The sequence below is a fragment of the Lepidochelys olivacea genome (genome assembly GCF_965140295.1).
Source record: "Lepidochelys olivacea isolate rLepOli2 genome assembly, chromosome: 1".
Classification (NCBI taxonomy): domain Eukaryota; kingdom Metazoa; phylum Chordata; order Testudines; family Cheloniidae; genus Lepidochelys; species Lepidochelys olivacea.
Genome location: NC_140411.1, coordinates 262,847,895 through 262,875,000, shown reverse-complemented (window position 1 = coordinate 262,875,000; position 27,106 = coordinate 262,847,895). Strand labels below are relative to the sequence as shown.

The following is a 27,106-nucleotide window of genomic DNA, read 5'->3' as shown; positions in this document are numbered from 1 at the left end:
AGCGGGAGCGGCCGCGGCGGGAGCGCAGAGCGCGGGAATCCAGCCGGGCCCCGGCCCGCTGGCGACCTGAACACCCAACCTTCCTAAGTCACCCCACTGGCTGGTCAGGTGATCAGCGGCGGGCGGTCACGTGATTGCCCGCCCGCCCTCCCTCCCCTGGCGAGGCTGGAAGGATCAGTTGAGTTGCAGCAGCCGCAGCGGCTCCCCGCGCCCCCAGCGCCCAGGTAAGTGAGCCAGCCAGCCAGCCAGCCGGCCGGCCGGCGGGCGGGGAGGGCCCGGGCAGGCTCCGCGCTGGGGCTCATGGCTGGCGCTCTGCAGGCGCCTCCAAGGAGTGGCGGAGGCTAAAGAACCGGACAGGTCCTGCCAGCCGGGGGAAGGGCCGATCATTGCTGCTTGTTCCTTCGCTCCCAAGGCGGCTGCTTGGGGCTCCAGCCCTACCGTCTTAAAAGTGGGGTGCCCAGGCAGCAAATGTGCAAAATCGGGTCGGGGTGGGGGGGTCATAGGAGCCTACATAAGAAAAAGACTCAAAAATCGGGACTGTCCCTATAAAATCGGGACATCTGGTCACCCTACTTAAAAGTGCCTTGGGATCCTGAAGGGTGAGGCGCTGCGGACTTCGGGTTGCTAGTTCTGCAGCTTCCCATCTCCGTGAACCCAGAGCTCAGCCATGTGCATGTGCTTCTTTCCAGGCGCTTAGTTTCCCGTGGTTGATGGGTTTGAACTGGGTTCCTAGGTGCAGACTACTCCATTAGCATGCACCGTGCTGTGTTCCACCCCGTCTGAGACTGGAGTTGTTTTATGGTCAATTCCTATCCAGAGACTGCTCTTTTTCAGTTGATAAGGTGCAATAATGCTATCCTGCCATTCAGATTTTCTTTTGTTTCCCTGGCGAAGAGTGCCAGTTGACTAGCACAGGAGAGCAGAGCGCTCTGCTTAGCTGCAGAGTAGGTACAGTGCAGCAGTAGTGTGGAGGCTCCACATATGCACTGGAACCAGCTTCCTGCATTAATGTACTTCATGGCAGGGCCAGCCCTAAAGATGAAAAAAATAACCTAGTTTCTGTGATCTAGCACTGAGTGATTGGAGGGAAAATGATTCACAAACAGCCCTGGATTGCTTTCTCCTCTCAGCCTGTCCCCTGCCTGGCTCTTTGTTTGTTAACATTTTTGGAATGGGTTTTTGTTTGCACAAAGTTGAGGAACAGCCGCTCCTCATGTGAACCCCCGAATTCAGATGTAGACAAGGGGGATCATAGCTGGTGTCAGGAGTGTTCACCCTCTTTATATGGCCCCTGTCAGCGAAGTATCTGAGTCTCTCACCATCTTTAATGTACATGAGGTAGGGAAGTGCTAGCATCCCCATTGTATGGATAGGGAATGGATGCACAGAGACCAAGTGACTTGCCCAAGGTCACACAGGAAGTCTGTGGTGGAGCAGGAATTTTGTTATTAAAGTTTTGGTCTTTGAGTTGGGGAGCATAAACAGTCCCGTGTGACTTGGGGAACCAGTAACGCTCCCTGAATTATGAATAACTGAAATGAATAATTCACAATCACCCTATAGGCTAGCATATGTTCATTGGACAATTATGAATAACAAAGATGAGTCAAAATCGTGGATAATTTCTGAAACCAGGATCAAATTCATTAGCTATGTTGTTCATAATGAATAGTTCACTCGACTCTAGACCTGGTTAATTCTTGACCTCTGTGGAGACTGCAAGTTGTGTAGGTGATTATTTGCAATGTGAGCAATCTGTCCTAGTAGGAACTAGACTTAGACCCTCCAACGCTCCACGCAAAGCCATCAGATGGTAACAACTTTCAGTTGCTACTGACCTGGGGGTGGTTTCGGACAAATAAACTGAAAGTTAAAGACTCCATGTCCCCATTCCCCAGGTCTCTGAGCTGCTTATTCCTTCATTGTAAGTATGTTTAGATTATTACTGTTTCCCCAAGGTGGGGGCCTCAACCTTCTCTGATCTCCGAGGATCTTTTCCAATTTTATCTTAGGGGAAAGTGCAAAATCCAGTGCCCATTAAAGTCAAGGGAAAGGCTCCTGTTGATTTCCCTGGTGTTGGACTGGGGCCCCTAGGAAGGAGCAGTGTGTTATGAACTTTCAGCTGTATTCAAGAATGTAGGGGGCACATTCAGCATCTCCATGATCATATTGTGATATCCTTTGAAGTTCTGTGCACAGATCAAAGCTAGAAGATGATCCTGAGCTTTTAGAACAGGCCACGTCCCAGTGCTTTCTTTAACTCGTCCCCTTTATCGATAAAAAATAACACTTGGCACTTCTGTGGTGCCTTCCCTTTGAAGGTCTCAAAGCACTAGAGAAACGTTAACGCAGTGAGCATCATAACCCCCTGTGAGAGGTTATTGTCCCAGTTTAGAGATGGGGAAAGTGATGCCAGAGGAGCTGGGCCCGACAGACTTGCCCAAGATCACGCAGCATGTCAGTGGCAGAAGTTAGAGACATGTTTCCAGCCGGTCCTGTGCTCCTGCCACAGACCGCAGAAGAGTTCTGCTTCTCTTCTTTTTATTGTCTGGACAAATGCAGCTGCCTACACACCACTTTTCTTTAGCATTCAGTGTGAGCCCAGCATCTCGGTATGGTATTAATCATTTTCTCCTTCACGTTTTGGGAGGAGTTTGTGACCTTGAGAGCCTGAAAGTACTTGCCCAGTGGTGGGTAACCTGCGGGTGGGTGCTCTGATTGTGGCAGGTCAAAAGGTAGGTATTTCTCTGCTGGGACCAGCCCAGTCCGTTTGGTGAAATGTTTACAATCTGGCCCCGTATAAAAGGGCCCAATTTTTTTGCAAAGGAAACATATTGCTTTATATGCACTGGATTCAAATTAGCTACTGTTCACCTTTCATTAATGCCAATTTACCCCACACAGATTGCAGCTGCACCTGACTCCTGACCTGCGTTGCACTACCACTGCTTGTAGTTTTTGTCCTAGATTTCTCTACACAACTCTGGTAGTACAACTTGGTCCTGTCAAGGAGCATCCCTTCCCCTGCTGTTTTAGTCCATGTGGGCCCTCCTGTGCAGAAACAGTAATGGAATCCTAGACATGTAGGGCTGGAGAGGTCATCTAATCCAGCCCCCTGCACTGAGGGAGGACCAAGTACACCTAGATCAGGGGTTCTCAACCTGGGGGTTGGGACCCCTCAAGGGGTCGTGAGGGTATTACATTGGGGTGGTCGTGAGCTGTCAGGCTCCACCCCAAACCCCGCTTTGCATACTAAAAGAAACTACACCATTTGCTGAAGAAACTCCCTGAAAAAGCACAAGAACAAATCCGCACAGACACACCCCTGTAACCCCGACCAGGGGTATTGTATCTGCTACCCAAGATCCATAAACCTGGAAATCCTGGGTGCCCCATCATCTCAGGCATCGGCACTCTTAAGGCAGGATTGTCTGGCTATGTAGACTCCCTCCTCAGGCCCTACGCTACCAGCACTCCCAGCTATCTTCGAGACACCACTGACTTCCTGAGGAAACTACAATCCATCGGTGATCTTCCTGAAAACACCATCCTGGCCACTATGGATGTAGAAGCCCTCTACACCAACATTCCACGCAAAGATGGACTACAAGCCGTCAGGAACAGTATCCCCAATAATATCATGGCAAACCTGGTGGCCGAATTTTGTGACTTTGTCCTCACCCATAACTATTTCACATTTGGGGACAATGTATACCTTCAAATCAGCGGCACTGCTATGGGTACCCGCATGGCCCCACAGTATGCCAACATTTTTATGGCTGACTTAGAACAACACTTCCTCAGCTCTCGTCCCCTAATGCCCCTTCTCTACTTGCGCTGCATTGATGACATCTTCATCATCTGGACCCATGGAAAAGAAGCCCTTGAGGAACTCCACCATGATTTCAACAATTTCTATCCCACCATCAACCTCAGCCTGGACCAGTCCACACAAGAGATCCACTTCCTGGACGCTACGATGCTAATAAGCGATGGTCACATAAACACCACCCTACACCGGAAACCTACTGACCGCTATTCCTACCTACATGCCTCCAGCTTTCATCCAGACCACACCACACGATCCATTGTCGACAGCCAAACTCTACGATACAACCCGCATTTGCTCCAACCCCTCAGACAGAGACAAACACCTACAAGATCTCTATCAAGCATTTTTACAACTACAATACCCACCTGCTGAAGTGAAGAAACAGATTGACAGAGCCAGAAGAGTACCCAGAAGTCACCTACTACAGAACAGGCCCAACAAAGAAAATAACAGAACGCCACTAGCCATCACCTTCAGCCCCCAACTAAAACCTCTCCAACGCATCATCAAGGATCTACAACCTATCCTGAAGGATGACCCATCACTCTAACAGATCTTGGGAGACAGGCCAGTCCTTGCTTACAGACAGCCCCCCAACCTGATGTAAATACTCACTAGCAACCACACACCACACAACAGAACCACTAACCCAGGAACCTATCCTTGCAACAAAGCCCGTTGCCAACTGTGTCCACATATCTATTCAGGGGACACCATCATAGGGCCTAATCACATCAGCCACACTATCAGAGGGTCGTTCACCTGCACATCTACCAATGTGATATATGACATCATGTGCCAGCAATGCCCCTCTGCCATGTACATTGGTCAAACTGGACAGTCTCTACGTAAAAGAATAAATGGACACAAATCAGACGTCAAGAATTATGACATTCATAAACCAGTCGGAGAACACTTCAATCTCTCTGGTCACTCGATTACAGACCTAAAAGTGGCAATTCTTCAACAAAAAAACTTCAAAAACCAGACTCCAATGAGAGACTGCTGAATTGGAATTAATTTGCAAACTGGATACAATTAACTTAGGCTTGAATAGAGACTGGGAGTGGATGGGTCATTACACAAAGTAAAACTATTTCCCCATGTTTATCCCCCCCCACCCCACTGTTCCTCAGACGTTCTTGTCAACTGCTGGAAATGGCCCACTTTGATTATCACTACAAAAGGTTTTTTCTCCCCCCACTCTCCTACTGGTAATAGCTCACCTTACCTGATCACTCTTGTTACAGTGTGTATGGTAACACCCATTGTTTCATGTTCTCTGTGTATATAAAATCTCCCCACTGTATTTTCCACTGAAATGCATCCGATGAAGTGAGCTGTAGCTCACGAAAGCTTGTGCTCAAATAAATTTGTTAATCTCTAAGGTGCCACAAGTCCTCCTTTTCTTTTAATGTTTATAATGGTGTTAAATATATAAAAAAGTATTTTTAATTTATAAAGGTGGGGGTCACACTCGGAGGCTTGCTGTGTGAAAGGGGTCACCAGTACAAAAGTTTGAGAATCACTGACCTAGACTATCCCTGATGACTGGTATCTGTCCAACCTGTTCTTAAACACCTCCAATGATGGGGATTCCACAACCTCCCTGGGAAGCTTATTGCAGAGTTTAACTGTCCTTTCAGTTAAAAAGTTTTTCCTAATCTAAATCTCTCTTGCTGCAGATTAATCCTGTTACTTCTTGTCCTCCCTTCAGTGAATGGGGAGAACATTTGATCACCATCCTCTTTCTAATAGCCCTTAATATTTGAAGACTGTTATCGGATGCCTGCTCAGTCTGCTTTTCTCAAATTAAACGTGCCCAGTTTTTATAACTTTCCCTCATAGTTCAGGTCTTCTAAACCGTTTATCATTTTTGTTGCTCTCTTCTGGATGCTCTTCAGTTTGTTCACAGCTTTCCTAAAGTGTGGCACCCAGAGATGGACACGGTACTCCAGCTGAGGCCTCCCCAGTGATGACTAGAGCTGAAGTGAATGAGGTTTTCATAATATGGACCCATCTCCTCAGGGAGTAATCAGACCTGCCATGCTTGATTCTGTCCTATTTATCAAGATATCTATAATGTGTCTGTTGCCCTGGTGTCTGCAGCTAAAGTTACGTCTGTACAGCTAAATTCAGTACAGCTGTAATCTCCCTGCTGTCTGTGTGTGTCTGTGACTTTGTGACCACTTCAAGATTTGATTCCTAATCTCCAGACTGATTTTACATCTTGTTAAACAGAAAGGGGAAGCCTAGAGGCAGCTGCCCAGACCTCGGCCACAGCTTCTCCTTTCTGTACTATTTAGACTAAATTTGTTAGTCTCTAAGGTGCCACAAGTACTCCTTTTCTTTTGTTTAGACCTAGTTCCTCTTTCTAGTTGGGCAAGCAAAGCAAGGCACTACACTCCACTCGACAGCATTTCTCTGTCACTTTTGAGAACTGCACCAGACCAATTCCAAAATTTAGGGGAATATTCTAGGTATTGATGGGTAGAACCCTAGTGAGCTGGGTGAAAACCAGGAAAGCCTCATTTCCACTGAAATCAGGCCCACAGAACTCCCATTTGGTACTGCAGGCAGAGGAAGCTCTGGTGCCCTCTGGTAAGCTGCTGCCTGCATGTAGAACAGACCAGGTCAGTCACACACCTCGTTCCTTATGTAGGCTGAGTTGTAAACTCAGCTGGGCCCCTTCATCACTCCAGCCCTTCCCTCCCCTAGTGAGGCCGTTCAGGCCCCCACTCCAGCTGGGCCCCTTGCCCTCCACTTCACTTCAGTCAGCCCCTCCCCAGCTGGGCCTTCGTTAGCACTTGGATTACACACACAGATTGGCTACATGAGCAGGGAAGTGTGCGACCCTCTAGTATGACTGCTTGGCCATTCTTCTTTTTCCAGCACCTTACCGAGCTGCCCCTGATGGGATGGATGTTCCCCTAGTTGTACTCATAGCAGTGCCCTTGAATTGCAAACACAGGCTCCGAGTCATTCCTGGAGAATCCAGTGCAAGGGGGGGCAGCTGGACCCTGCCCTATTCTGGAGCTGCTGGGGGCTGGTTCAGCCCCTCATGTAGGTTAAGCAGCCCTTGGGACTGTCTTACTTTGTGCCCTGAATCTCACGGTGCTTGTGGGCCTTGTGGTAACTGGTAAATATCTGGGGTGTAGGAAAGCCCCTGCAGAGGTGCAGAGCCAGCTCTGGGTTGGCCAGAGAGGCCCTCTAGGCTAGAGGTATTCCCCAGCAGTGCCAGGCTGCTGCTTTGCTTTACATTGTATCCCCACTTCTGACTCCTGGCAAATAGCACCTGAAATTTGTCTTTGTCACTAACTTAAATGGACGGGTAGAAGATCCACAGGGAGCAGATGATAAAGACCATACTATTTTTACACAATCATGTATGTTCACAATCAATCCCAAGTATTCAAAATCATGAGGTAGGCCCCCAAAATCATGTGATTGGCTTAAATCAGGAAATTTTTAAAAAAGTAATACCTTTGGGGTTCTTTCTGTCTTTGGGGAATGTAGCATTTAGGGGTCACGCTCTCAAGCTTTTCTCCACAACCATGAAGGTTAGAAACAGTAGGGTTTGTTTGTTTGCTTTTAAATAAAAGCTGAGCATCTCACATCATCACATGACTCCAGGAGCTGGGGCTTTAAGGAAAGCACCAGATATTCCAAGAGTCACAGTAAAATTGCGCAAGCTGACAACATTGCACTTTTTCTAACCATAACCACATGTATACGCCTGATGCAAGCCCTTTAGAACTTCTTCCTGTGAGTGAAGCACTGTGTTGTGTAGATGTGCTCAGAACGGGGTTAGAAGGCTGGCAGCCTGTCTGTACTAGTGTTCCCATCAGCACTACTGCCATTGTAGCTCCACCAGTGAGAGCAGGCCTGGAAATATTTAGGAAAAGGCCTAGTTTTGACAGGGCCACCCAGAGAGGAGCAGTTACCCCAAGAGCCTGTTTGAGAGGGCCCCCCCAACTGAGTGGCATTGAGACCTGACCAGGGGGCTTCAGTGCCACTCATGGAATTTGGCCTGGTGGGCCCTCCAACATGAGGGCCAAACCTGAATGGTGCGGTGATCCCATGTGCCAGGTCACAATGCCCAGAGCGGGGAGCTGGGCCTAACCCCATGGGACAGGAGCTGAACCACTGCTGTGGGATGAGTGCGGGGTGGACTCCCCTCCAACCCGCCCCGAACCCCTGCACTGCCCTTCAATGGTCATTTTTTTTTTCCTAAAGGGAGGGCCTCAGTTTCAGATTTTACCCCAGGCCTCCCAAAACCCTCTGTTCAGCCCTGAGTGTCAGCACCCCCAAAGGGAACAGTCAGGAGGGAAGAATGACTGGAGCGTAGCGTGCAGGGCAGGTTGCGTAGGAACAAGAAATGAGCAAAAGTGGAGTCAGAGGCTCTGGAGAGATTGGGGAGCAAGGAGACATTTGAGCTGTAAGTGGAAAGTGAGGGGAAATCAGTGCAGATTCAAGAAGAGGGGAGGGACTTGGGGCCAGCAGAAGGAAAGGAAGACTATCCCGGCAGCGAAGTGTTAAATGGACGGGAGGGAGGAAGCAGGGGATGGCTAAAGAGGAGGAAGGTGCTGTGGCCAAGGCAGGGATTATTAGAGCAGGAGCAAAAGAAAAGGAGGACTTGTGGCACCTTAGAGACTCACAAATTTATTTGAGCATAAGCTTTCGTGAGCTACAGCTCACTTCATCGGACTAATACTTTGGCAGTGGGAATGGAGAGGGAAGGATACAGTTGGGAGATACTGTGTAGATAAGCAGCAGGATCTGACTATGAACACAGTGCAAGCCAAAGCAAATATATTTCTTCCATTCAACCTATTATAGAAGGTCTCCTAAGGCAGAAGTGAGGAAGAAAGACTAGAAAAATCAAGCCAAACCAGGAAGAACTGGGGCTGCCAAGTAAATGGATGTAGCTAAAGGCACTTCACCCATCCAGATTCCCAGTGTGATCTATTGGGAAGTGTTTCCCCTCTCTGCTCCTGTCTGGAGTATCTCCCAGGACAGAGCTCATCGGAATGAGCACAAAGTGGGCTTCTTTACTGGGGCTGCCAGACACAGACTGGCTCTGTAGTTGTCTCTGGTTCTGTAACAACCTGAGTAGCCAACCACAGCGTGTGCTGCCTGAAATCCCCACACAGGCCCCCCCAACCCCCAGTTACATGAGCACTGCATTGTAAACCCGGGTCTGTGGGACCTGGGCTTGTGGACTCTGTTTTGAATACTGTGCTTGAGAGCCCATGCCAATGGTCCAGCTCAGAGAGCATATTGGGAGGGTGTGTCGCTGAACTACAGGGCTGGCGGCGAGTGTACGTTCAGGACATCGGAGTGCTCTGGGCCCTTGCTAGTGGATGATGGCACTGGAGTATACTGGGTAGGATTCAGTGGTGCTTTGGGGTGCAGCTGTCACCACGGAGATGCTTGGGGGGGCAGGCATGGTGTTGGACTGAGCCATTTTGCTATGGCAGACTGGAATGTGTGGGGCGTAATGGAGTGAATGCAGGAGGATTTCTGTGCAAACCGGAATGAGTCACTGAGAGGAGGACCTGACACTGTGGTGCTTTGAAGGATGTGTGGGGCAGGATGCAAGTATCTTACTCTGGTTCTTTGGGGGTGCAGGGCCCTGCACAGTATGTGGTGGCGTAGTGGGGTACACGTAGAATATTATGAGGCCATAGAGGTGGGATGCTGGGGTGCAGGTGGTGTAGTAACATGCAGAATTACAGTCAGCGCTCTGGGTTACTCACAGATTGCTGTACGGGAGATGGGGTTTGTGGGGAAATGCAGTGAAAACAGTGAAAACACTCTCAGGCAGCTGGACTGGAGGGAAGAGGAAGTGGGACTAGGGAAGGAACCCTAACACCATAATGAGTGGATGATACAACCTCCCCTCTGAGGTAAACAAAGGCAGAGAGGGATGACTAACAACTAGAGCCACTGTAGAACCCTACACAGATAGGTCGGCTGGGGTGGCCTGAAGCTGATAACAAAGGGCCATGATTTGCATAGAGCTGGGTTGGGGGAGTGGGCTGGACATGCCATATCGCATCATATTCCTCCCCACTGTCAGTCTGTGTGTGGTGGATGGGTGGGCAGAGCCCTGTGACCCTCTGTGTTGTACCAATAAAATAAAAACCAGCAGGATCTTATTAAAGGGAAAAAGGCAAAATACCACATTTATTGTGAATACAGAAAGAATCATAGTAAGCAGTTAGTTATAGCTATAACATTCCATTCAATCTCCTATTTATTCACACATTCATTCATACAAACACACCCACACACACATACACACCCACACACACAGGTTCTGCAAGGTTGTTATCATAGTTACCAGCCTTAGAGTTGCTCATGCCAAGCCACTGGCCAGGTGGCCTGGACATGAGGAGGGAGCAGGGCCTTGTCAGATGCTCATCTGATGCTCCTGGAAGTTGGTTTGCAGAATCAGACCCCCAAAGTTCTCACTTTTTAGAGTCTATTTTTATAGGAATTTCTTCCTATGCCAGTCTATGGGAATTGCTTCATCATGCTGTTGCTGAATCAATCAGCAGATAGCACATTCCTGACGGCTCCAAGATGTTATCTTGTTCTTTGGTTCTCCCATTCTTGAGGCTGTTGGGTGGATTCCAGTCTGCCCTCCGGGTGGGGTCCTCTGGTTATTTCCACTTGACACCTTCTTCAGCCGATGGACACTGGATTCTTAGGCTGGCACCTCCCTGATCATTCAGTTATTATCCACACCAAGCATCCATCCACATACATCCTCTATCTCTATTTTAATCACAATTGTTAATACAACAAAAGGGCGGGGAGTCTCTGGGTGCTGTTTCTGTTGTTAGAGTATTGCTTTGAGTCTCTCTCTCTGTGAATTGCTTAGAGAACAGACTCTGTCTTAGAATGTACTAACACAGTTAGCAGCTTGCAAGTTTCACACATAGAGGGAGAGAAACAGTACCAAAAACCAAGAGACCTCTTAATTAGTAATACCCTGGAATTTAAACTCGAGGGAGAGAAACAGTACCAAAAACCAAGAGACCTCTTAATTAGTAATACCCTGGAATTTAAACTCTGGGGAATCAAACTCATTTGTGATTTTAATACAGAACTTCTTTAATATGATCCAACATCTGGATGACCCACTGCGGTGGGCGAATCCCCCGAGTGGACCCCATTGATTTCTGAGGCAGGAGAGAGCTCTTTCCACTGACGGGTTTTTGTCTCTCTCTTATCAGCATTTATCCCTCACTCCAGATTAATGAAGTTGGCAGCCTTTGTCTCTGGCCTAGCCCTAGTGGCCTGTGCCCTGGCTCTGGAGAATGGGCTCATGCGGGTGCCCCCGATGGGCTGGCTGGCGTGGGAGAGGTTTCGCTGCAACACTGACTGCAAGACGGACCCTGACAACTGCATCAGGTGAGTAAGGCAACGCCAGGGGCTGCTTCCGGAAGTGCTGTGTGCAGATGACAAGGGGTGAGGAGAGAAAGGAAGGTGAAAGGGCAAACTACCCCCACTTTTGGCTCGCCCTGCAGCTGAGGGCACCATGTGGAGTTCCCATGCTTCCCCTCTGTGTGTCAAGGGCTAAAGCATCACCTTTTTGTAGTGCTCTGTTTGAACAGTGTTTGATTTCAGTGCTTTGGAGAGCAAAGGCAGAGGGGAAACTCTGAACCTTGGGCTGAGTCAGTGTCCCTTCTCACCTCACTCAGGGACACCCCAAGCAGCGCCAGCATCCCCCTCCACTTCATCTCCTCCCCCCCATTCAGAGACACCTCGGTCAGAGTCCGTCCCTTCCATGCCCTATCTCCTCCCCACCCCTCACTCACCAGTCATGAGTCCCCCACCCTTGCCCCCACCACCTCTTTGCCAGCTGGGGGAAATAAAAGGCTTGGGTGGTAGGTATGGGGTTGGAGCAGAGACATTTGGGGGAGTGGCGGAGGAGGCTGCAGAGAAGCCGGAGCTAGGTTGTGCCATTGCATCCTGCTCAGGAGGATCTGAGGTGAGAGAACCAGACTCATTTCACTCGTGACTCAAGTCAGAAGTGAGGCAAAGATCACTAACCCCTGTACCATCACATCTCCGTGCCATGAAGAGTCATTTTAAAACATTGTGAAAGCCATTGAAATTGCCGCACTTGGTCGGTACACTGGTCCATCTCATCTGTCTCCCACTGTTAGCAGCACCAACATCTCCTGCTTCAGAGGAAGACTTAAATTGTCATCACATGCTTAATTGTGCAATATGGCATCCTGGAGGGACACTTCTTCCTGGCTGCAGCTGGGGGGAGTGTTACCTGCACACATTAGGGTACCTCACCTTTTCCCAGTCCATAGGGCTCCAGGCGAAAAGCACCTATCCTTACCCAATTTGTAGGGCTCAAAGCCACCCATACCCACTTTGTAGGGCTCAGGGTGTAACTAACCTGGTCAATTTAAGTACCCACACCCTTTCCCAATACGTAGGGCTTCGGGTGTATACTACTTCTGCAGGACCTTTTACCAGTGAAAGAGCCTTACACAGTAATATACTACATAACTTCTGTTTATTAACAGTCACCAAAAACAGAATGCACATGTTACACATACAGTGCCCACCACTCAATAAGACTGATGAACTTTTCTTGATGGCCAGTCAGGATCAGGTCCATCTGGGGGACTCCAGTTTCTGCACAGAGTCATTGGGAGAGTGATCTTTGGGGCTGTGTCCTGGAGTAGTTCCCAAAGAACTTCCTTTTGGACCCCAGGTTATATAGTGAAATTTGAGTTCTTTTTAGCTATACCTTAACCAATCATTATACTAAACTTTTACTAACCAATCCTAACATAGTTTAACAAAATTCTTTGACCAATTCTACCCCACCACCTTAATGTACAACCAGCAAAATTAATTATGTAACAGACAGAAACAATTAAAGAACCACATAGAGACCATACAGATAAACAATAGGGAAGTGGGGACCATAATGACAAAACCATTAAAAAAAAAAAAGTTAAAAAAATGAGGATTTCACAACCATTGATAAGTGATTTCTTGACAAATAGGATGCTATCAAACTAAGTTTGGTTTTTTTAACCATCTTAAGATCTGTTTCTTTATCTGGTGATAGTGGGTGCCATAGGACAGGATCGCCTTCTTAACAGCCCGATATTACATTGTTTTAATGTAATTTAGATGGAATGTGAGGATGTGACTTCCTGCTTTTCAGCTAATTGCTGCTGCTTGGCTGCTCTTTTAATCTGGCTGCAGACGAAGGCCTTCGGCTTTAGGCCTTACAATATGGCTGCAGACATAGGCCTTATCCTTACAGGAGGGATGGGGTGCTCCACGTGTGACCTGAAGCCACAGGGTTGACATCCCTCTTAATTGTACTCCAGCTGGCGTCTCTGCATTTGCTGTTCTTATTCATGGAAATGTCAGATCTAATTTGGGAATCTCCTGTCCGGTGTACGGAATCCCAGCAGATCTTTCAACACCTCCCATAGAAACAAGACACTTTTTTTGAAGGGGAGGGACAATGTTTCCTCTCTCTCCTGGAGCAGAAACACCCTGGGGCCCCCACGCTGTGGGGAATCAGGATGCTGCTCGTTTCTGTGATGAGGCCACCAAGAAGTACTGTGCTTAAAGCAGAATGCCCTTTGGTCTTTGTAGCACCAGCCTGAGGTCTGAAACATTGTCAGCCCGTCCCTTGTCTTGACCCTGTAAAATGATCAAGCAGCCATTTCCCTGGCTCCGCTCCTCGCTCTTTGATCCTGCTGACAGTCGGGGAAGGTGGAGGAGGAGGATCTTGCGGTGTGGCCTGGTTGCAAAAGGACTCAGGCTCTGGAGCAGAGTATGCAGAGACCTCACAGCACGGGTGCCAAGCAGGGATTGCTGATTTACACAGAATATGAATGAGCCCGCTCTGTGTATTTTTTTTTTCCACTTAGCTAGTCTATATAATCATATGTTCCTATCACTGTGACTCTTGCACAACCTCCCTCCCGCCCTGTGGTCGTTCTGTGACACCCCTTACAGCAGCTCATCTCAGATGCCAAGCTATTCTGCATGGTCACCACCTCCCAGCACTCTGCGGTGCTGGTCCTGCTTGGGGTCTCTGGATGCTACTGTAATACATATCATAACTGTAGCCACTCCCCCTGAGGGGTAGACAAAGCCTCCCCTGCCCTTTCTTCTCCCACCAATATTTGGAGCTTGTCCATTCTCTTTGCATCGCCTGGCTTTTTACTTCCTGATGTCTCCACTTGAGTGACTCCTTGCTGTGCCAGGTACACGGGGGGGGGCCAGCCCCTGAGAAATCAGTGACCATACTACTAGCTGGCAAGGGGTGGAAAGCCCAGTACACAGGGGACAATAGAGTAAATAAAACAAATCCCAGCAAAGGAATGGCACACCAAAAATAACTGCATAGCAAAGGTTTCAGAGTAGCAGCCATGTTAGTCTGTATCCACAAAAAGAAAAGGAGGACTTGTGGCACCTTAGAGACTAACCAATTTATTTGAGCATAAGAGTGACCAGGAAAGGTGAGCTATTACCAGCAGGACGGGGGGGGGAGGATGGGATCTTTTGTAGTGATGATCAAGGTGGGCCATTTCCAGCACTTTTCAAGAACAGTAGGAGGGGAAATACACAAGGGGAAATAGTTTTACTTTGTGTAATGACCCATTCACTCCCAGTCTCTATTCAAGCCTAAATTAATTGTATCCAGTTTACAAATTAATTCCAATTCAGCAGTCTATCCTTGGAGTCTGTTTTTGAAGTTTTTTTGTTGAAGAATTGCCACTTTTAGCGCTGGAAATGGCCCACCTTGATTATCACTACAAAAGATTCCTTCCACACACACCCCCGCTCTCCTGCTGGTAATAGCTCACCTTTCCTGGTCACTCTTGTTCCAGTCTGTATGGTAACACCCATTGTTTCATGTTCTCTGTGTATATAAAATCTCTGCACAATATTTTCCACTGTATGCATCCGATGAAGTGAGCTGTAGCTCACGAAAGCTTATGCTCTAATAAATTTGTTAGTCTCTAAAGTGCCACAAGTACTCTTCTTTTTGCATAATGAAAGGGGGATTTATTAGGAACAGGAAGCTAGGATTTGGAGAAGGAAAGGGTTAAAGTTAACGAATTGATAAACATGGATAAATAAGCCATGTCCCCACCTCCAAACACTCTCACACTCCAACTCTGTCTTCCCAAGGAAGATACTAGGCTGAGGTTGTGTGGCCTGAGATGGAGTGTTGCAGCGCTGTGGGATTGACTGACTTCAATAAAAGTCACCTTCATGGTTTTTTTTTTTTTTTTCTTCATCCCTGGGCGGGACAGGGTGCTCTCCAGACTCTGTCCAGGCCTGCTCTTCCCTGGCGTGGAATCCTCCTGCTCTCGACTGCCTCTTGGCAGCATGTGCAGGGTTGGATTGATCTCTCCCTGGATGCCGGTCCCTGCAATGCTGGAGCTGCCCGATCCATGCAACTAGAGTTTCAGAGAAGTGGGAGTTCAATGACGACTCCCTGATCCGCACTCGCTGTCTCTCTCCTGTCTGTCCAGGCCCAGATCACCTCATGCAGAAGCCTCCCAAGTCCCTGTTGTCCCTGGTAGGGGTTTCTAACTCCTTCTGCCCCCTCTCCTAGCTCCAAGCGGGCCGGGAATGGGGTGAGCAATATGACAGCAATTTGACAGCAATATGAGTTGTAGCCGTTTTGGTGGGGCCCCCTGAGGCTCAGTCTGGAGCCCAGGAGCTGACAAACTCCAGGTGGGGGTCACATGGCCAACGAGGGAGGGGGCTAGACCATCTCCGTACAGGCCTCGTGAGGTCCCCACCAACGATTCCATGTTCTGTTCTGGGACCTCGGTAACGGAGCGAGATTGAGAAACTGGAGAGAATTTAAAGAACAAAACTGCTGCTGGGGTTGGAGGGGGTGACTTGAAAGGAGAGAGCGAATGGACAAAATGCATTGGTTTGCACAGGCCACTTGGGGACTGCGGGGCGGGATCTAGCTACTGTTGACAAATGCCTGGAGGGTGTAAACAGCAAGGTGAGGAAAGAGGGAGGATGGTTCAGTGGTTACAGCACTAGCCTGGGACATGGGAGCCCCAGGTTCATTTTGCTGCTCCCCATAGACTCCATTGCCCCATCTTCCAAAGGGGGATAACAGCACTTTCCTATCTCACAGGGGTGTGGTGAGGATAAATGCATTCCACATGGTGAGGGGCTCAGATACTACAGTCGCGGGGGGCAGATAAATGCCTGACAATTGGTCAGACTCCGAGAGCTACAAGGAGGAATAACGGGAAACATTTCCTATTGATGAGATCTGGTAGAGAAGGGAATAGACTCCCAGGGGAAGTGGACATTGCTGGAGTCCTTTAAAACGGGGCTGGACAAAGACTTTGAGATTCTGCTGTGGAGACCAGACCCCTGCACTGACAGTGACAGGGGAAGATGGAACCTAAAAGGTCTTTTCTGTCTTGGTTAAAGGTTCAATGACTCAATGGTTTTTGTAGTAGCCTTTGGGGATAAAGAGGAGCAGGTGCTAAGTGTTGTTGTTAATAATGGGTTTATTTGTTTTGTTACCTCTGCCGCTCTGAGCCTGTTCTCTCTCTCTCTCTCTCTCTCCCCATCCCCGAGGCAGCGAGAAGCTTTTTGTTGACATGATAGATTGTCTAGCGGATGATGGCTGGAAGGAGCTGGGTTATGTGTATGTGAACATAGATGATTGCTGGATGGCGAAGAAGCGGGACGCAAAGGGGCAACTGATCCCGGATCCCGAGCGGTTTCCCAGTGGGATCAAAGCCTTGGCGGATTACGTGAGCTGATTCTTTTCGTGTAAAGACAGGATCCAGAGAGGGAAGGGGATGGGGAGCAGGGTGGTATTTCTTGGTATTTCAGTCACATCACATCTCAGTGGCCTTGAGGCATGAGGTCTGTGACCTGAGAGATGAGAGGTGACATTGTAGAGCAGTGAGAGATGCTAAAGCACTGTCCACTCTGACACGTTCCCCCCCACAAACACACACCTGCCCCGAGTGGCAGCCAAGGATTTTCAGACTCTCTCTCACAGCCCTGTCCTTTGCACAGGCGCACTCCCGGGGGCTGAAGTTGGGCATCTATGGAGACATGGGCACTTACACATGCAGTGGCTACCCAGGCACCACGCTGGACCGGGTCGAACAGGATGCCCTGACCTTCGCGGAGTGGGGCGTGGACATGCTGAAGCTGGATGGCTGCTACTCATCAGAAGAAGAGCAGGCCCAGGGTAAAGACTGTCTCCTGGGCTGTGTGAACTTGGAGCCACACCACTGTTACTGTCCTTGGTGTCAGAGAAACTGAGAAGACATTTTTTCTTTATGCTAAAGCAGAGGCTCTCGCAGCCTGTGGGCCACCCCAGATGGGGGCTCCTGCACATATCAGGGGAATGGGGCTGCCATCTCGATTCCTATTCACCATCTCCATAACTCATTGCATCGATGCTCACGGTGCTTCCCATGGGGCAGTCTCTGAGGACACTGGTGGCGTGTTTCAAGAGGGGTGTGCAGAAATGGCTGAACATGGAACTGTGGCTTGGTAAAAGGCTGAGAATCCCTCTGCTAATGGGCACAAACCCATGTCGTGTCCTTGTGCCTCCCATTCTGGATCTTCACCTCCGAGCTTGGTCCCTAGCTGGGATTTTAGAAGGTAGCCAAGATACCTGCTTTACAGTGGAGCTACAGAACCTTCAGAGATGAGCTTACATGTGCATAGGATGTTGTGGTGGGGGGGAGGTTGTCCTTACTGGCCATAAGGCAGAGCTTTTTTTCTGCAGAAATCCCATTGGTGGCCAGAGAGTGGCTTGTCTGATGGGTCTGTGTTTTGGTGCGGGACCTGGTGGTTTGGCAGTGCTGATAGTGTGTGTGTTTGTGGGGGGGGGATAGGTTTCAGCCTCAGGATCTGAGTATGGGTGAAGAAGCCCTCAAATATTTGATTTCTTAAGGAAGGCAGCTTCTGTTATTGGCCTCTCCCCTCCGCGCCCCCCCTCCCCCCAATCCCTGAGCCCCTTTCTTTCCACTTGTGTGTCTCTTAAAATAGCCCATTCAAAATCCATGTAACTAGGTTCATCTGAGTGATCATTCCAGAAAGGGCTGCTGTTTTCCCCCTGGTCAATGCCAGCCATTTCCTTGACCAATTGGATTTCTTGTCTCTCACAGGCTACCCTAAAATGGCAATGGCCTTGAATGCAACAGGCCGCCCCATTGCCTATTCCTGCAGCTGGCCAGCCTATCGGGGAGGGCTTCCACCCAAGGTAAGGCTCACCCTGGCAGATCCTGGGGTTCCTTTGATTTTCCTCTAAACATCCTGCACTGACTGTCCTGGGGGGAGCGTTGTATGAATTCCTAATGCCTTCCTTTCCTACCCCTCCTCCACCCCAGTTGCTATGATTGGCTTGTGGGCACTGATCTCCCAAAAGGGACCGTGAGCCGTCAGACAGGCTGTGGATCCATGTGGAAGGATGCCAGGTCGGGGTGCAGGAGGAAGGGCAGTGGTACCAGTCTTCGGGCCATGTTGTTAATGTAAAAGGACACTCCTGAAAAGTGGTGATGTCTACAGGAGAATCACTGAAGTTAAATGTGGAAAAGAGGCCTGTAGGACACCTCTTGTCCATCCATATCCCAACCAACCCAGGATCATTCCCTACCCATCTATTCTTCAGAGTGTTGTCCAGTTTTGAATGTCTCCAGTGATTGGCCTTCCACCAACTCCTCTGGGAGACTCCTCCATAGTGGAGCATGAGTTTTACCTTGGCACACTCTCATTCCACCCTCGCCTGCACTCTAGGCCTTTGGATCACCCTGATCAATTCCTCTCCGCCCCCTCCTTATTGCTTACACCCTTCAAGTGTACTCGTGGATGGTCATTGTGTCTTCCCCCACCCCCAGTTACCTCTAGCTGGTTAGCCAGGCTGTACGACTTTTCCCACAAATGAGGCACCTTGCCCCTTAGTTGCTTGGTGTTGCACTTCTCTGAATTCCCTCACATCTATCAACACCTTTTGGGCCCTGAGGCTCTCAGAACTGAGCCCAGCGTTCCTACTGAGTCTCACCGGTGGCTTCTGAACTAGCAATGATACGTACAGTGGGGCTGGGGGGAGGGGTGGTATTTTTCCCCCCTCCCCATAACAAAGGTGCATCCCATAGTGCTGTGGGCACATCCCCCCTCTCCCATTCACCTGAGCTCCTCTCCCTCCCCCGCCGTACACCTTGTTCTCTTCCAGGTGAACTACACCCTCCTGGCGAACATCTGTAACCTCTGGCGTAACTATGGTGACATTCAGGACTCCTGGAACAGCATCCTCTCCATCGTGGACTGGTTTTCAGCAAATCAGGATGTGCTGCAGCCGGTGGCCGGCCCTGGCCACTGGAATGACCCAGACATGGTAACTTTGTGCTGTGGAGGGGAGGGTCTCCAGGGATTTCTTGTCTAGAAGCAGGGTGGAGAATTGGCAGGAATTCATTAGCCCGTGACACACCATACAGGTCTGTAGGCTGCCGGAGCTACCTAAGCCGTATGCCACATCCCTCATCCACCCTGAAAGGCCCTGTCTAGATTAGGGGCAAAGTGGGGGTTTAAATGTGTTAGTATTTTAATTAATGCGTATTTAACATCACTAAGCACAGATGGGAATGGGCACCTTTATGACTGTGTTAGCTGGGCATGCTCCACCCGCGGGGGAGGGAAAGGGCTTGCCAGGATGCCAGTGGGCTGGGTCCTGCCACTGAGAGCAGCAGTTGTCTTACTAATGTGTATCCCGCCCTCCCTTCTGCTCTTCCTCTCTCTCCCTCTCCGCCCTCCCCGTCTGTGCCACAGCTGATCATTGGAAACTTTGGCCTCAGCTATGAACAGTCCCGATCCCAGATGGCCTTATGGACGGTGCTGGCTGCCCCGCTCTTCATGTCCACGGACCTCCGCACCCTCTCCCGCAGCTCCAGGGAGATCCTGCAGAACCGACTGATGATCAAAATCAACCAGGACCCCTTGGGAATCCAGGGACGCAGAGTCCTTAGGGTACAGAAGGGAGCATGTGGGAACCTGATAGCATGAGAGGGAAGTAGATGGGGGAATAGCTGTTGAGAGGGCCTAGCTGGGCGTCACGGGAGAAGGTGACCCGAGCCTGGGAATGGCTATGGTTAGCTGGGGATTTACAGGGTTAGTATAATATTGGGGAGGCCTCCACAGGCGGAGGGGAGGTGCCCCCGGGAACGCTTGAACTAAGACGCGCTTGTTAAACAGCTCTAGTATTACTCTCCTCCATTTGCACCCCACTGGACTTGGCTGCTTGGTTTGACCTCCAATGCCCGCCCTTGTCTGTTGGTTTGGAAAGAGTTAATCTTGGTGCTCTGGGCCCACCGGTGGGTAGGGCAGCCACTAAACGACCCGAGTTCACTCCCCCCTGCTGATGCCTGGTGTATCAGTGTCTGGCTGGTCCCCTCGAGCCCAACAGAGAGACTTGATCTGTGCTGCTTCTAGGCCCCTGCCAGGGCAGGTTCATGAGCCACCCCAAGAGCTGATGAGCATTTGGGGGAGTGGGTGGCAGCTGCAGAGAGAGGTGCAGAGAAGCTGGAGATGCACCTAGACTCCCTCTTTCTGCTCCCCCTGTGCTTCCCTAGGAGAAGTCTCAGATCGAGGTGTTCCTGCGTCCACTTTCCCACTCAGCCAGTGCCCTGGTCTTCCTCAGCCGGCGGACAGACACGCCATACCGCTACACCATCTCCCTCAGCAAGCTCAACTTCTCCGCCAGTGCCGTGTACGAGGTGGGCAGGGAAAACACAGCAGGTCCGGTCCCATGCCAATGCCCCTGCCGTGCAGGCCACTTATCTCCGCAGAGCGGGGAGCCCAGCCCCCATGTTCACGCACGATGCTTTGGGGTTCAGAGTCCCCCTCCTACTCTCTGCCCCTGAACGTAGTGTTTGTCCTGTCTCCCCACCCTCAGCCTCACACAACATGTAGTACTGTTGGAGACCACAAGCCAAGTCCACACACCCAGTTACCTACACGCGCTGGGGCTGGGATTTATTCCCTCCCCTGGCATAGTCATGCCAGGGATTAGGCTGCACTCTGAATGCTGCAGTCCTGAATGCGGGCAACTGGGCCCTACACATTGTGGGGGTGGGGAAACACCTACAAAGCTCCTGCCCCTATTCTTACTCCAAGATGGGGAAGGAGGGGATGGGGTGGCGAGTGACTGTACCAAAACACTGACTAGCCTGGCTCTGGGACTTCGATGGTGTGATTGCAGTTAGGCTGTGGTCCTCGTGGCTCTCACGGACTAACGTGGGTTACATGAGTGTGTGGATGAGAGATTTCTAGGAGGTGATGGGGGAGGGTTATCCTGTGCCTTTGGTTTCTTAGGCACATTCTGACTCTGGGTATTTTCAATGGAGCCGTTCCCACTCCTGCAGCCTCTGATCAAAATCCCTTGGGGTTGGATCCAGTAGTTTGCCCTTGTTGTGTAGCCTTACTGTGCCCTGCTTATTCGGCCTGCCAGAGCGGGCTACGCTTACTGGGATCTCTCATCTGCCTTGGAAGTAAATGGGGTTTTTACATACTTTTGGGATGAGAGGCATCATGGAAATGCTGGTAACAACCATGTCTCTTCCAGGCACAGGATGTGTACAGTGGCGGGATCATCAGCGGCCTGAAGGCTGGAGAGAACTTCACTGTCATCGTCAACCCCTCGGGAGTAGTCATGTGGTACCTCTATCCCACAATGTACGTGGATCAACCCTTGGACTTTGTCAGACAGCACCCCCAGGGGAAGGGCTTCCACCCATTTGCACTGTGAAGCCAATCGGAGGAAGAGGATGGGGGGCCAGCTGTGGGTACATGTTGCTCTCTGGCCAGGAGCGACTCCTAATGATCTACATTTACTCGCTTTGTGCCTTAGTTTTCCTCTCTGTCAACCAGGGAGAACTGTTAACCCTCACCTCACGCCTGGGAGGTAGGTAATTCATTACTGATTGTAAAGTGCTTTGAGACCCTTCCCTTGATGGTGCCAGACAAGTGCAGAACGCAGTCACTGTGAGCAATTGCTAACTCTCGCTAATTGAACACTTGCTAGAGGAGCTGCACGTAGTATCGCAGCTCAGGGAAGAGGTCATTTCCCCTAGATTTGCAGTAAGGCCTTCGATCTGACCCCTGCTGTACCTGTCATGAGGAGTGAGTCTCCCTGGAGGTGCTATACTGGCAATCACATGTTCCATGCGGGGGAACTTTTCTACCCAAGATCGTCCCTAGGCATACGCAGAATACGCAGCTGCATAGGGCACCATGAAATGTGGGGCACCAAATTGCTCCAAATTTTATGGTGCCCTAGGCAGCCGCGTGCATACGCGGCAGCACCAGCTCCGGCAGCCAGCCCTATTCCCCAGCTGGCCCACTCACGGGCTGTGCCCACTGCAAGGGGCAGGGCCATCCCTGGGGGGTGTGGGGCCTGGGACAACTCCCTCCACCCCATCTCTTTCCCCCTGCTCCACCCTGGGCCCACCCCCATTGCACCCCTTCCCCCCCGCGCTGGAAGCAGGGGTTGGGCCTGACCCCGGACTCTCCGGCAACGGCAGGAAGTGGAGCAACCCGGCCCCAGCCCGCTCCACTCCACCAGCTCCCAGCTGCGTCACTCCGCTTCCCACTGCCAGTGAGTGTGGGGGGCGGTCCTTTCCCCTCCCACAAGCGACATGGCTGGGAGCCGGGGCGGCGAGAGCGGAACGGGTTGGGGCTGGGTCGCTTCACTTCCCACTACTGGTGAGTGCGGCCAGGGGACGGTCTTTTCTCCAACCCCTCACGACTGGGGCTGGGTCGTCCTGCTTCCTGCTGTGGGTGCCAGGCCCCCCCTAATCCCCTGGGCTCCATGTGGGGCCCCCCACAGCTCCTGCCTCTGTTGTTCTGCAGCCCTTGAGTGTGGGCGTCCCCCTCCCTCTGGAGGGCCGGACCCCCTGGGGGAGCAGGTGCTCTGGCTGCATAGGGCACCATAATTTATAGGGACGGGGCTGTTTCTACCATTTCCTTCGCTTAGAATGACAACTTCCGGCAGTTGAACTCACCCCCTGCCAGTTGTGAAAGCATTAACGCCTGCAGGAGGCAGCATTGTCTGGTAGCCAGAGCAGGGCCCTGGGCGTTAGAAACTCCTGAATTTCAATGTTGCCTCTGCACATACCCCAGCAGTTGCTAAAGGTGATGTCTGCACTACCCCTGCTACAGTGGCACACTTATGGGGCTGCAGCACCCTTGTGTAGACACTTCCTGCACTGATGGGTGGGGCTTTTCCATTAGAGTTGTCAATCCCACCTCTCCAAGAAGCGGGTGGCTAGGTCAATGTCAACAGCAGGGGCTAGACCAACCTAACTGCTGTGCTCAGGGTGTATAATTTGTCACAGCCCTGACCCATGGAGCTAGGTTGATCTAATTTTTAAAGTGGAGACCAGCGGTTCTCAACCCAAGACCCAATCAACACACAGCTGCGGCCTATGTGACATCCTCACAGCCACACAGGTAGTATCTATGTTGTGTGGATGCGGCCATTGTAACACCCAGAGAGCTGCATGTGTGGCCCACAATGGTAGATCAGTTGGGGACCATGGGTGTAGACCAAGCTTTAGTTTCCCCATCTGTAAATTGGGGACAGTACCACTCAGTACCACATGAAGATTATTAGTCATTTTTAGCACTTAACATCTTCCAAGTGCCCTACAAATAGGAGCTGGCTCATCCCAGAATCTGAGCTTGGGTGAGCATTAGTATTGCCCAATATTGAGGCACAGGGAGGCTATACAATAAATCAATGGCAGAGCAGAAATTAAACAGGACTGCCTGGCTCCTGCTCACCCAGCCTGCCTCTTCAGTTAATTCACAGGGTGGAGATTTACAGTGTTCTCCATTGATTTATGCCTTATCGGCCTTAGAAAAACACTACTGCTCAATGTACGCAGCAGAGAAAGCAGCAGTGTAGCGTCTGGGGCTCGGAACCACTTGTGCCCCCCACCATCTTGTCCAGAGGAGAACTGCCTCATGTTAGCACTAGCCTGTCCAGCAGCTGAGCTGGTTGTTCCTGCTGGATGGGGACAGGCTCCCTTCCTTCTCAAGCTGCCCAACATTCCAGGATTTCTCAGGGAAAGGCAGCTGTGTACATATTTATAAGTTTCCATGACCAATAGCCTTTTACCATTAATACACTGCCAGGGGACTGCGTTAGGTGCCTGTCACTTGCATTATGGGCCTCAGACCACAGCTGGTTGCACTCCGTCGTCTGAAAGGAAACCCTGTTGCTATGCGTGACACTATGTTGTGCTAGAGAATTAATGTTTGAATAACATGTGTGTATGGGCAGAAGAGGAACGTTGATAGGCTATTTTCCTTCCAGTTACAACATTCCACTAGCTTCTTCATCCCTGCTGGGCCCAAACTGACAGGTCAAGGGCTGGGGGAAGGGCTAGTCTGGGAGAATTCTGCACCAATTAAAAATTCTGCACCCAATATTAAAATTTTTCAAAATTCAGCATATTTTATTTGTCAAAATAATGTAATCATACTAGCTTCAATTATTTAGGTCACTTATTTAAACTACACTACAATGGCTGGAGAAGGGGAGTAAGTAGCATTGGAGGAAATCCCCAAACCCCCTTGCCTTATAGTAATGTTGCTAGGTTTGACCCTTTATTTCCAGTTATTAGTCAACCAATATATGCAGCCATGTGCTCAGTGTTACATGAGAGGCACCTGACAAGCAAGTGAGGGCTGGGGATATGGGCTACTGACCACCCCAGGAAGGTCCGTAGCAAACAGTTCATGGAGCACATTTTTTCAGTCCAAAAATTTAGACCAGTTCTAATCACTAAAACACATGAGCATTTATAAGGCCATACTGTCCTTTACAGCACTCTGGCAATGTGAAGGAGCCTTAAAACTTTTACACCTGTTTTATACTCCAGGGGGAATTCACTAAGTAGGCAGGCTGCTACGTTCTGCTCCTCAAGAACACCCTGAAGGCCCACCCCTCCATGCCCAGCATACTGCAATAGCAAGCGAGAGGGACAGAGTGTGTCTCTCTCTCTCTCACACATACCTGCCCAGCTCCCCTCCCCTCCCGGCAGTAATTTATGTCTCTACCAGCTGCTCTGGGTGCTTGCACCAACCTGCCTGTGTTGCCAGAGAGGGGTGTGACCACTCTTGCAGTTTTCCTTTACTTCCCCATCAGAAGTCATTTTTCTACAGAGAAGCAAATCTGCAGGGGAGATGAATTCTGCACATGTGCAGTGATGCAGAATTCCACCAGGAGTAGTATGGGCTTAGCTCCTCACTCAGGAAGAAGAATGTTTCAGAACACTAGGCACCCTCTAGGCTGGATAAACGGGACAGACTGCAGCATAAGCTTTGGAGGACTGGGTGGCATAGCCACTGTTAACTGGTGGATGAGGGGACTTCGCAACAGGGCTCTAAGCCAGGCTTTTGCATGCACCAAGTGACACCAGCAAATGGCTGCCCACTGCTCTCCCATATAGCAACCTACGTAGGACTCTGATAAGTAACACCTGTCACACTGCAGTAGGCTGTACTGTTGATACAATAGGAGATACCCATGCTTAAAAAACGCTGGCCTTGGCCATTCTGGACAGAACCACAAGAGTCTTTTTATTAGTGCAGGACAGGCCTGAGGAGCTCAGGAGACTCTCTACAAGGTCCCCACCAGGGCAGAAGTAGAAGCCAGCTGCTTGTTCCTTTCCACTTCAACAAGCTGATAATCTTGTTTGTGTTTTCAAGGCTTCCTCTGCAAGGAAAAGGGCTAGACAGCTGCTGTAGGACAGACATTCTGCAGTCGCTGCAGTTTCCCCTCCCCTCCACCCCCCCCCAGCACTGACCGTAGGGAGTGGTACAGGCTTTGCAGAATCAGCCAGGTGCTGGTGAAGAGAACTCTAAACATTGCTTCCCCATTAAAATAAATGAAGGACTGATTGCACTTGAGCACTGTAGGCAGGGCAGTAGGTTCTAGCTCTGTTTTATTTTAGCTAGAGATGTGTCATAGATCTGTGTTTTACTGGAACTCCTGGCTGACGAAGCAGCATAAAATATGTTACCAGCTAGCATGGGGGTTATCACCTATGCTAGGAACTGGAGCTGTATACATTAAAGAGGGTGAGCTGATGCAGAGTAGGGCCTCCTTTGAAAGTGATTATGGGGCCAGGTTAATTCTTAGTGAGGACTCAGGCTTCACTGCTGCAATCAATCAGTGTTTTGTAATGAAAAGTCCTCTCTCAAACCTGTAACTTTGTCTACAATAAAAACGAACTTAAGATTTTCTCTTCCTGTGTAAGAGTCACTGTTCGATCTTCCTTTTAACCTGGCCCCACAAAGAAAATCTAGCAAGTCAAGTTATGATGTATGGACTTACTTTTGTCCTCACTCAGTCTGTGTAGGGCCTATATAAACAATGCAATTCTTCTGACGACTGTTACTGGCCAGAAAACATTCCCAGAGCAATAGTTGTCTCTCTCACCACCCCCAAACACAGAGGTCACTCACCAGAGTTTTAAGGAGGCTGGTGCCAGCTTTGGACTCCTTTCACCTCTTCACTAGATGCATACTGGGAGTTGGAGCAGCCCACCAGAGGACAGCGGAGAGAGTGGCCCTGTCCATCCTAACAGCTCCTGCTGCAAGCTCAAAGAAAGGCTTAAAATTTTCTCCTTCCCATTAGACAGAGGACTCAGTATATGCTACTGAGCCAACCAACCTGGCTGCAGGCAACAGCTGGCTGCTGTCACACTTTTGCCAAGAGCCTCTTACTTTTCCTCCTCTCCTCACACGGCATTGCAAACCAAGGTAATAGGGTCAAGCCCACCACTGAAAACATGTCACGGGGTCTGGGTAAGACACTGTGCTAATCTGATGGCAGGTAGGACCTGAGGCACATTTAGTACCTGAACTAAAGCCTCAATCCAGCCAAAGCTTTCAATCAAATTACAGAAGACAGATGTGGGTTCTGCATGTCCTACAACTTGGAGTGTTGTAACAGGGCTCCCTGACAGCCATAGCACAGAGGTAGCAATTCTCAGCCTTGAGTTTGTGATTGTCCCAAGCCTGCCTTCACTCCTATCTTCAGCAGGAGCGGCCATAAGCAGCTTTGTCTGACTGCTTTTTCTCCAGCTACCTACCCCACTTGAAGCTATCCCACATTTGGTGCTGCTTTTTCAGCGAAGCAAGTCTGGGATGCACAAGACCAGCTGTACGAGTGGAGGTGAATGTGGAAGAAAGCTA

The 27,106-nt window shown here is 50.1% G+C and overlaps 1 protein-coding gene across 3 annotated transcripts; it reads left to right on the top strand.

The window, feature by feature from the left end:
* On the top strand, positions 1–26,152 carry NAGA (alpha-N-acetylgalactosaminidase). Of its 3 annotated transcripts, XR_014711968.1 has the most exons (10): positions 1–224; positions 11,077–11,254; positions 16,464–16,638; positions 16,910–17,087; positions 18,016–18,110; positions 19,080–19,241; positions 19,673–19,870; positions 20,473–20,616; positions 21,465–22,099; positions 22,179–26,152. XR_014711968.1 is itself a non-coding variant. In XM_084630355.1 (9 exons), exons 2-9 carry the CDS (start codon positions 11,100–11,102, stop codon positions 21,645–21,647), a joined length of 1,290 nt encoding a protein of 429 aa, XP_084486481.1. In that variant the 5' UTR covers positions 1–224; positions 11,077–11,099; the 3' UTR covers positions 21,648–26,152. The 3 variants fall into 3 exon arrangements, 2 of the variants coding, with proteins under 2 accessions (XP_084486481.1, XP_084486482.1); XM_084630355.1 differs by having other exon boundaries at positions 21,465–26,152; XM_084630356.1 differs by having other exon boundaries at positions 128–224; positions 11,096–11,254; positions 21,465–26,152.
* The last annotated feature ends 954 nt before the right edge of the window (positions 26,153–27,106 follow it).

What these genes read in the sequence shown, in the direction of transcription:
- NAGA (XM_084630355.1), top strand. Translation starts at nt 11,100, where the DNA reads ATGAAGTTGGCAGCCTTTGTCTCTGGCCTAGCCCTAGTGGCCTGTGCC. An exon ending in AGAAGAAGAGCAGGCCCAGG is followed by an intron (nt 17,088 to 18,015) that starts GTAAAGACTGTC and finishes TGTCTCTCACAG; the next exon opens with GCTACCCTAAAATGGCAATG. An exon ending in ACTGGAATGACCCAGACATG is followed by an intron (nt 19,242 to 19,672) that starts GTAACTTTGTGC and finishes TCTGTGCCACAG; the next exon opens with CTGATCATTGGAAACTTTGG.